Source organism: Loxodonta africana, chromosome 14 (genome assembly GCF_030014295.1).
Source record: "Loxodonta africana isolate mLoxAfr1 chromosome 14, mLoxAfr1.hap2, whole genome shotgun sequence".
NCBI classification, from domain to species: domain Eukaryota; kingdom Metazoa; phylum Chordata; class Mammalia; order Proboscidea; family Elephantidae; genus Loxodonta; species Loxodonta africana.
The window spans coordinates 54032810-54043792 of NC_087355.1; the positions used below are offsets into that span (position 1 = coordinate 54032810).

General features: G+C 37.7%; 1 protein-coding gene across 2 annotated transcripts in view; it reads left to right on the top strand.

The window, feature by feature from the left end:
• DCAF13 (DDB1 and CUL4 associated factor 13) overlaps nt 1-9800 on the top strand; it is a 34441-nt gene extending 24641 nt beyond the window's left edge. Inside the window, exons 8-10 of one of the 2 annotated variants that reach the window (XM_064267986.1) lie at nt 2305-2440; nt 3673-3836; nt 4921-9800. In XM_064267986.1, the coding sequence (XP_064124056.1) occupies nt 2305-2440; nt 3673-3836; nt 4921-5008 (388 nt within the window). In that variant the 3' untranslated portion in view covers nt 5009-9800. The remainder of the gene's footprint in view (nt 1-2304; nt 2441-3672; nt 3837-4920) is intronic. The other variant, XM_010588440.3, reaches the window with a different exon arrangement.
• Nucleotides 9801-10983: the final 1183 nt, after the last annotated feature.

Below are 10983 nucleotides of genomic sequence, written 5' to 3' on the forward strand. Positions count from 1 at the left end.
TTCTACTCTGTCCTGTAGAGTAGGTGTGAGTTGAAATCGACTCAGTGGCAGTGGGTTTGGTTTGGTTTTTGGTATAGATACCTACGATCTCAAGGGCCTGGCAGCTGAATTCAGACTATTCACAGTTCAGTTATTCCACAGTCAACTTAGGCAGCTAAATGCAAGTGTAGGTAGCAAGCTCAAGTTATTCTAAAATTGTATAAAGTAAGGAGTTCTTATACCCCAATACCAGCAAATTGTCTCTTGGTGTTATTTGGAGGTTTTATCATCACAATTGTGTTACATCCTGTTAGGTTTGGATATGAATAGCATTCCCTCTGGCCTTTGCCTTCATCTACTTGAAACTCAGTTCTAGTTCGTTTCTGTGGTCTGCTGTAGTTTCCTAGCATGGCAAGTATCAATTTTTTTTTTAGGCAGTACTTCAAATAATCAGTATTTTAAAAATACTTGCCTTTGAGAGACCTTAAAAAGGTTAAAAAGTTTATTTTTAAAGTGAATTTTGAGTAGATTTTTAGAAATACTATAACTAAATCAATATTTGAAAGTAGTCTTGTATTTGAAGTTCACTCTGTTTACTAAGCAAACAAGTAAATCAATAATATTTGTGTGGAATAATTTGTTTTGATTATGTATATAAAAGTTCTAAGTTTTTTAAATGGTATATCTTCTAAAAATAACTGTTGGTGAGCTTTATAGACCTAGCATATGTGCAAGCATAAACATATCTAGAGGTTAAAACTCTATGGGGCAGTTCTGCTCCGTCCTATAGGGTCGCTATGAGTCGGAATCGACTCGAGGGCACTGGGTGGTTTAGGGGTTAAAAACGATGCCTGGTTTACCATTAAGGAGGATTCTAAGTTGCCTAAGTGGTTAACCACTGGATTAGACTGGCCTATTGCTCGTGAACAGGTTATTTGTAACGATTATCGAAGCCTGATTGAATTTCCTAATATTTAAACTCATTGCTTGGGATAAATGGGCCTCTTAAACAGATAGAGACAGGAAGACATGAGTCTTGTAAAAGCAGAACATTGAGGAGAAGAAAAAGCAGTCTGTCTCATCTAGTTCTCATTTTAATAGGATGTTTTTTCTAACCACTCTCCCTTTTTAAAAGTAAATTTCACATGGTTTATTTACATATTTATGTATTCATGAGGTCAAAATATATAGAAACAGTGTAAAAGACTAGCTTTGCAAGTGTACTTTTAGTGATATTATTTATAAATTTGAGTGTTTTAATTTGGTCATTGTGTGTGGGTTTTCTTTTTACTGTGCATAGTTTGTTGAGCTTGTTTCTTTTTTCTTGTGCATCTGCATTTTGAATCATTTAATCCAGATATGGAAATTTTATTTCTCCAGACTTCTCATCTTTTTACTTTTTCTGACCTTGTCACTTACTTGTTTTTTAATGCTCTTCTTAACACTTCCCAATATAGTATCTTCTGTGAATTCACTTAGCGTGTTTCACAGCCTTTCCAAATAGGTGTGCTATTTGACATCTCCATCTATTAAGTGATGCTTAACTCACCAGACACTTCTGCAGCCCTCCCCTGCTTTTCACCCATGTAAATCATCACCTTCCACGTCAATTAATTAAGCTTTTTAAACAATTTGACCAAAACAGAAATCATACATCATTATCAACACATCAGGATGTGGTCTTTAAAGGCCATTGAATTTATTTTCTATTAAAATGGAAATGAACGTGTGATTGCAAACCTGGATTGATTTGGGGGGAGCTTAATAGGAACAAGCCGTTTCTTATTGCAGAGTTACTCCAGTTTTCTTGTTGTTGGGTGCCATTGAATCAATTTTTAACTCATAGTGACCCCATGTGACAGAGTAGAACTGCCACATAGGGTTTTCTAGGCTGTAATCTTTATGGAAACAATCACTAGGTTTTTCTCCTTCAGAGCCACAGGCTGGGTTCGAACTGGCAGCCTTTCAGGTAGCAGCCAAGTTCTTAACCACTGCACCACCATTGCTCTCATTATATTTTACTTGGCTTATATGTCTTCAGTTATTTTGTGAATGTTTTTCCATCTGATTTTGCTTAGTTCGTTGATATTTGTTTATCTCATAGAATTTTAAGTTCTTGGAGGGAGGGATTTTTGTTGTTGTTGTGGTTCCCCAGCACTTAGTATGTTGTTAGTTGGGCTTAATAAAGATACATTACAATGAATGTGAATTTCCCTTTTATACCCTCAGAACTCAAAAGTGGTATCCTGATCATTGACAAGCAGTGGTTAGTTATATAAAATCAGTACCAAAATTAAGGATTTTAACTTAATGCCTCTTCACTAGGGAAGTATATCACACAAAGCGAATGCAGCATGTTATCTGTGTAAAATGGACTTCTGACAGCAAGTACATTATGTGTGGATCTGATGAAATGAACATTCGTCTGTGGAAAGCTAATGCTTCTGAAAAATTGGGTGTGGTAAGAGACCTCATCTTCTTTCATTGTTGTAAAGCTGCTTTTCAGTTTTATTGGTTATCGTTACTTTGTGAAGAGAATTTATTTGAAGTACTTTAGGTATTTTGATCAAATTGGTATAGCTGTGACAAATAAGTTAGCAACAAAACAGACAAGACTGTGTTGAGGTGTCCCCCCCGCCCCCACCATGTCAAAGGCACTTACAGAGTACCTTTGTTAATTCAGATGTTTGATAATATTTGAGCTTTCTTGATTCTTTGTGCTTTTCTTGAGGTAGGGAGAGAAGATGCAGGGACTAGAAGCTTAGAACTTAGGAGAGCACATATTTCTTCTGTTAGATGAATAGTAATCAAATAGATCAAAGACTGCAAGTCCCTGTGAAGTCTTTTAATATCAGACACAGTGAAACATTTAACAAAAAATTCAGAAAGCTTCAGACTTTTAAAAAATTCAGTGAAAATATAAAAAGTATTATCAGTGGTTAGCCACCCCTGGTTATGGGCTTACGGCTTATTTTGTTTTGTTCTTGATGTTTTTCTAAATGTCTCATGTTTTCTAGAAGAAACATACAGAGCTTTTATATGAGAAGCAAATAATTATATTTAAGAAGGAAAAGGTTAAGTGTGAGTTATTTCCTACTTGGCCCCAGTAGGAAAATCAAGATATCATAAACCATAATTAGAGACAATTCTGTTTTAGTTAAATGATTGGTAGATACTGCACTAAGCCTAGGTTTGAATTCATTGTTAAACATTCCTCTAAATCATATCTTCCTTAATATTTGGCAAAGAAAGGCCAGTTATTATAGAAGCAGTCTCTCTCTCTCTCTCTTTTTTTTTTTTTTCCTCTTATTTTCTGTTTGGATCATTATTTTTATAGAAAAAAAAAAAAAAACCTCCAGGAGTCAGTGATTTAGGTGCTTTACCTGTTATTTATGCCTAAGGAGAGTCTAACTCAGTGACCACATAGTTCTTTCCCTCGGCACTGCCATTTTTCACTAGTGGCATCTATTTGCATTGTTGGCTTGGTATCTAAGAAGAAATTGAGCACTTGCAGACCTGTCATTGCTAACATAAACTTGTTAAGGCAGAATTGCGTTGGCAATTAGAGTTGCATGTTACGAAGGTTTAGGTTTTTTTTTTCCCCCTTTGCAAAAGGATGCTCCCTTGCTATGTTACACTAAAGCAAAACAAAGAACACATCACTCATTAAAATACCAAAATGCATTCTTTCAGCTTACATCACGAGAAAAAGCAGCCAGGGATTACAATCAGAAATTGAAGGAGAAATTTAAGCATCATCCTCAGATAAAACGTATAGCTCGTCACCGACATCTACCAAAATCTATCTACAGCCAGATCCAGGAGCAGCGCATCATGAAAGAAGCTCGTCGACGAAAGTATGTTTTGGGGCATTTGACTCTGTTTCATTTGTTGTTGTTGTTGATTGCCATGGAGCCGGCTACAACTCCTAGTAACCCCATATATGTAGAACTGTTCTATAGGGTTTTCAAGGCTCTGATCTTTTGGAAGCAGATTGCCGGGACTGTCTTCCTAGGCATCTCTGGGTGGGTTTGAATTGCCAACCTTTTGGCTTAGTAGTTGAGCTCTTAACAATTTGCACCACCCAGGGTCTCCTTTCTATGTTAACACCCTTTTCTCACTTCTCATCTCACCAAAAACAAACAAAAAATTGCCTTTTAAGGGAGTAGTTTCTGTGTAATAGTACATTAGAGATGTTTCTGAAGACATCGCTAGGCTTTTCCTTTTCCTGCTAAAGAGGAAAGCATTGATCATCTATCTGAGTGTGAAAATTTACATCACCCGTTTTTGAGAATATGTTTAGAGGATAAACAATGAAAATGAATTATATCAAAATAAGAATGTGCTTCTTTACCAAAACACTAATTGTAGATAGATAATGTTTAAAATGTATTTCTGATATAGCTGGAATTAAGAGGTGTATTTTCCAAGTTAAAGAATGCAACGAACCCTTATGTAGAATTCTTAAATAAGAATTTTTCTGACACACTTTATCATAACGTTTGAGATTTAACATCTTGTATCTAAAGCAGAGCTTCGTCCACACCCCACTGTTTCCCCTGTGGAGTATTCTCTTTGAAACCTTTGAATTTATACAAAGTATATAGAAATTCTAAGAGAGCTTTTTTTTTAATTTAGACTATACAAGTGACTTATTTTGTTGGCTTTGAGGTAGATGTTGGGTTTGAGTCATTTTAAAATATCTTAATAACTGGCAAGTTTTAAAACTTAGTAAAATGTACTGATATATAATGGGATAGAAACAATTATAATAAAAGTTAATTTCTACCTACTTTTTATCTGTTCTCATTATGAAGTCTTTTTCAATAAGTGATTTTATGGAGAAGGAATACGCTTTATTATTTTTCTGAGAAAGTTCTCTTTGGTTAAGATGATTTCTTGTAAACTTGCTTATATTTCGTGTAATTTGTTTCTTTGTAGGGAAGTGAATCGTCGTAGACATAGCAAGCCTGGATCTGTGCCAGTTGTATCAGAAAAGGAGAAACACGTAGTGGCAGTTGTGAAATAATATTTGGTACTCCTACCAATCTTGATATATTGATTTGTGAAGTCTACAGATAAAAGTACTCCTTCCAGTTTAATAATGAACATTTCAGTTATTTGTGTAGAGCTTTGTTAGTGCTCATTTTGGCTGCCTTGGAAAATTATCCTTAAAGGTGACCTGGTTGCTAAGACTACCTAGCATTTTATCCTTCATCTGCTTTCTTATTGAAGAATACAGTATTTGCAAGCTAACTTAATTTTTGCTGTTAAAAATTGCAATTATCCTTTCTCTGATCTGTTAGGGTCAATGCTATGTATTTGGATTTACATTTAAGATCAGACACTCTTTGTTATCCTTAATATTAGTCTGGATAATGATTGCAATGATTCTTTCTTTGATTCCACACAATATGTAGATCTAAGTACTTTTTCAACAGAATTTATTTTCTGTGCTTTATTTATATTTGGGCTTTTTGAGACTTTAAAGGTGATAGGATTAGCCTGCATTTATGTAACTTTTGTAAAAAATTTTAATTGTAATTCATGGTCAAGTCAAGATAATAAAACATCCTTTTTCTTAGTATTGAAACTTTGATCCATTTCTGATAAACAGTTTCTCTTTAGTCTCGCTAAATCCTCAATAGTTCTATGTGACATAGGTTGATTTCTTGCTTGTGTTACAAGGTTAGGAGTCTCTGGGTGGCACAAATGGTTAAGTACCCAACTATTAGCCGAAAGGTAGGTGGTTTGAACCCACTCGGGTGCCTCGGGAGAAAGGCTTCCCAATCTACTTCCAAAAGGTCACAGCCTCGAAGACCCTATGGAGTGTGGTTCTTCTCTGATAAACATTGGGTCACCATAAATCAGAATTGACTTGACGGCAACTAACAACATTATACGGTTCGCAAAACTTTATTATAAGATACTCGTTGCTGTCAGCTTGATTGCAACTCATAGTGACCCTATAGGACAGGGTAGAACTACCCCTAGGGTTTCCAAGGAGCACCTGGTGGATTTGAACTGCTGACCGTTTGGTTAGCAGCTGTAGCTCTTAACCACTATGCCACCAGGGTTTCCTATTATAAAGTACGTAAACCCAAATTGTAGGAAATTTTAAGTAAAGAAGTGATTAAAAGAAATCCTAAGAAAAACCATATGCTATTTAGGAATACATATATTTGTTGTAAAAATGTAAAAAAAACGTGCACACGAAGGACAAAGACCAAAATCTGGAGAGTGGGAGGAGGATACAGTCAGGGTGGGGTGCACAGGGGACTTCAGCTGCATCAGTAAGGTTTCATTTCTGAAGCTGTGTGTCCATTATCTTTTTATACTTTCTTGGATGTCTTGAATATTTCACTGTATTTCTCTTAAAACAGTGAGATCATAGGAATGTTGTAAGATAGCAGCTATCTACCTTTTAAGCCTAATGATCTACTGTAGGCCTCAAATTGCTTGATTTTCAAGGTGAACCAGGTTCTCTTGTGTACCTGTATTTCAGTTAATTTGGGTGTGATCTCAAAGAAAACATGCAAATATTAATCCATAAATATGAGTTACCAGGTCAGTTTGGGTCCTTCACAAAGCAGATGCCTAGATAGGATTAGACTTGCAGGAAGTTTATTGGAGGGAATCACCTGTGAAAGTTCAAGGGGAGGGAGCAGGAATAGACAGAGCTTCAGATCATACTGCAGGCATGACATCTGTAACAAAAGAGAAGGAAGGAAGGAGGATTGGGTCCGAAGAATATAAGACTGTGTTGCAGTTCCAAGAAAGTGTCAGCCAAGCCCGTGGGGAGTCCTTAAGCCAAAATGGCCTGTTAGAGAAGTCCTGCATCCTACAGTGATGGCCAGCACTAGTTCCTTCTCTGTGCTCAGTTGTTGGCTGGGAGCAGCCCCAAAAAGTAGCCTTGGTGGGACCATGGTGGTGGATCCAGACGGGCAGGTGGGGCACTCAGTCAACTATGCTCCCCACTGCTGGTTCTCTTGAAGGTGATGGGAGCAGCATGTTTCTATGGCTGCCACACTACCCACTTTCATACCCATTATCACTTGGGCTTTAATATCAGTATTTCTGAAGAGGATGTCTCAGATGGCTTAATAGGTACACAGGAATTTTTAATTATCCTGAACTTAATGTAAATGAAAGTGTATTTCATTTGTGAAGTGCTATTCAGATATTGGTCATAATGATATTGAATTGGAAGTGAAGATGAGAGATAAAGGAGCCAAACTCAGCACTTAGCACGTAGTAGATGCTCAATAAATGTCTGTTGACATGAAATAAAACCCAGACTTATGTTCCTGGTAGAATGTTTACTGATTATTTTAGTTGTATATTTTCATGACTTAGCCCTTTCCCCTAATTCCTTTCTCTCCCTTCAGCCTGGGTAATGCAAAATGTCCCTATTTAAGAAAAGTACCTTTTTAAAGTATGTTTTTTCCTGAAATATTAAATAATATTTTGTCCGATGTACATGAGTAAAAACTTGACTCAGTTTTTTGATGGGTGGCATAAACGGCTAAGTGCTGGACTACTAACCAAAAGGTTGGCGGTTCAGACCCAACCAGAGGTGCCTCAGAAGACAAGCCTGGCAGTCTGCCTCAGAAAGGTCACAGCCTTGAAAACCCTGTGGAGCAATTCTACTCTGCACACATGGGGTTGCCATGAGTCAGAATTGACTTGACGGCAACTAACAACAACAACAAATATAAAACAGTTCATTTGATGAAAATGAAAATTTGAGTAAATTTCTGCTTCTGTCTTCTCTCTTGCCATTGAACGCTATCGTAACTGGTTAAATTCACCTTTATGGAAATATTCAGGCTATTTTCTGTCATCCACACCATACCTCAATTAGTTGAAAAAAATTGATTCAAATAATTGAAAATGTCACCATACATAAAAATTCGATCATTTAAAGGTAGACCATATGGATTTTTTTTTTTTGGATGTTACAAAATACTTTTCTGATTTATTATTTTGTTGAAGAGTAATCACTGTAACCGAAACAGGGCCCAACTGTTTGATTCTCAAGAGACGAAGAGTATGAAAATCAGATTGGGTAGTTAAAAAATAAAGCCTCAGTTTTTCTTTTGCTTGATCACGTTTTAACAATGATATGTTTTTTGTTTAATTTCACAAAACAGATCTTGTGCTTACTGAAGGGGTTTTTAAGTGGTGGAGAAACATTAATATAGGGTTCTGGCCTATTCACAGAACATCTGACCACTTTTGAAAGTTTAGATATTTTGCCATCACTCTTGTTCATTTTACTTGAGGGAGGTGCAGAACGGAATGTTGGGAGGGTAAGTGGTCACGGAGCTTACTGTCATGCATGATGACTGAGTTCTCAATCTAAAAAGTATATATCAGTATGATGAATGGACAGAATAAACATTTTAAAAACAAAACATTGAAAAACAAAACAAAAAATACTTGGCACATATGTAGCAAATATCCGAGAAGGGAGATCACTTCTGATACGAGTCTTACTCTGGCATTGAAGCTTAGGCGTTCAGTAAAGAACTTACTGTTTTCCTTAAAAGTGTTTATGAAGAGTCTGGATTCACAGCTCCCAATTACCTGGGAGCAGGGCTTTTTACCTAGAGTCCAGTGGTTCTCAACTGGGGGCAGTTTTGTCCCCCAGGGGACATTTGACAATATTTGGAAACATTTTTGATTGTCACACCTTGGGGGCAGGGGAGAGGGAATTTCCTACTGGCATCTAGAAGGTGGAGGCCAGGGGTGCTGCTAAATATCCAGCAACAGTCAAGACAGTCCCTCAACAAAGAATTATCTGGCCCAAAATACCAGTAGTGCCATTGTTGAGAAACCTTGCTTTAGTCAAATTTAGCCAAGTCACCACAAAAATAACAGATCCTTTTTTTTTTTTTAAATCAAAATTCAAAACTGCAAATTTTAAGCAGTTTATAACTCAAGGGAAAAAAAGTCCAGGTAAGAAAACTTTTTTATTATCTAGCAGTGTCTTACCCTTACAGGCAGCAAGAATGAGCCTAACATAGGAAAAAGCATCTTTCTCTTACAGCACCCCCCTCAGTAATCAATTCCGTTTACTGAGGGTAATTTTCAAGTGTTTTACAACATTGAGTGGAATGAAAGTTTACTTAACTTTTTTTTCTGTTCCCTTTTACCACTTGACTCTGATCCTTCTCTTTTTATGTTTTTCCTGCTCTGTTCTGATGATCTAAAATCTGGTTGCCCCATAGCCTCGTGAAACTTTGATCTATGTACCACCTAAAAAATGAAACAACCATAGTATGGTGTTTGGCTGACAACTCGTCAGAGCATTGTGCAGTACTCACTTGAAGGGAAGTACCACCTGCTGAGTCGTTGGCACTACCTCCTGCTACAACCTGTGGTTTCCATAGTGATGTCTCTGATTTGCACACAACAGAACCTGACTGGTTAAAGACATGAGCAATTTCCTGCAATATGAACCTTTTACTAATGTAGAAATGGGAGCATGATTTTGACCATTTTGAAATACAGCTTTACCAGTCAAAATCTTTTGGAATAAAATGCACAAATGTGTCTTTAAGAAATGAAATTGTTAGGATAGAACCCTGAGGAAGGAAATAAGGATGGTGGTGATGCTGAAAGGGTTACTCCAGAGGATAGAGAAATGGCAAAGACAAAGATTTGAGCCCTGGTGGCACAATGGTTAAAGGCTATGGCTGCTAACCAAAAGCTGGGCAGTTCAAATCCACTAGCTGCTCCTTGGAAACCCCATGGGGCAGGTCTACTCTGTCCTGTAGGGTTGCTATGACTCAGAATTGACTGGATGGCGTGGGTTGTTTTTTTTTTTTTCAGGAAATAAAAGTTTCATCAGATGTCTTGTTATTAAATCTTGCTACTTGGTCATTACTACAGCCTTTACCTTTGATGGAACCAGAGGAAGCAGCATGCTATGCAACCTATACTTTTATAATCCCCACTCATTTTTAAAAAAGAAGGGAAAAGAACAATCAGTTTCCCTGTCTGCTATCCATTTGGTGATGTGGACATAGAACTGTCTTTTTATCTCTCTCCCTCCCTCTCTTCTTGCCTGCCTGCCTCCCTTCCTCCCTTCCTTCCTCCTTCCCTCTTCTGTTTTTCCTCTTTGCCTCCTGTGTTTTTACAATTACAGAATAGAGTAGGGAGTTTTTTGTTGCCCGTGGATTTTTACTGTACTTTAGATGAAGGTTTCCAGAACAAACTAGCTTCTTACTAAATAGTACACATGTTGTTTTGTGACATTGGTTACCAACCCCACAACATGTCAGCACTCTCCCTTCTCGACTTTGGGTTCCCTATTACCAGCTTTCCTGTTCCCTCCTGCCTTTTAGTCCTTGCCTCTGGGCTGGTATGCCCCTTTAGTCTCATTCTGTTTTCTGGGCCTGTCTAATCTTTGGCTGAAGGGCGAACCTCAGGAGTGACTTCATTATTACTGAGCTAAAGAGTGTCAGGGGGCCATACTCTCGGGGTTTCTCCAGTCTCTGTCAGACCAGTAAGTCTGATCTTTTTTTGTGAGTTAGAATTTTGTTGTACATTTTTCTCCAGCTCTGTCCTGGACCCTCTATTGTGATCGCAGTCAAAGCAGTCGGTAGTGGTAGCTGGGCACCATCTAGTTGTGCTGGACTCAGTCTGGTGAAGGCTGTGGTAGTTGTGGTTCATTAGTCCTTTGGACTAATCTTTCCCTTGTATCTTTGGTTTTCTTCATTCTCCCTTGCTCCTGACAGGGTGAGACCAGTGGAGTATCCTAGATGGCCACTCACAAACTTTTAAGACCCCAGACACTACTCACCAAAGTAGAATGTAGAATATTTTCTTTATAAACTATGTTATGCCAGTTGAGCTAGGTGTTCCCCAAGACCATGGTCCCTACGGCCCTCAGCCCAATAATTCGGTCCCTCAGGGAGTTTGGATGTGTCTAGGGAGCTTCCATGACCTTGCCTTGTACAAGTTGTGCTGGCTTCACCAATATTGTGTACTGTCTTA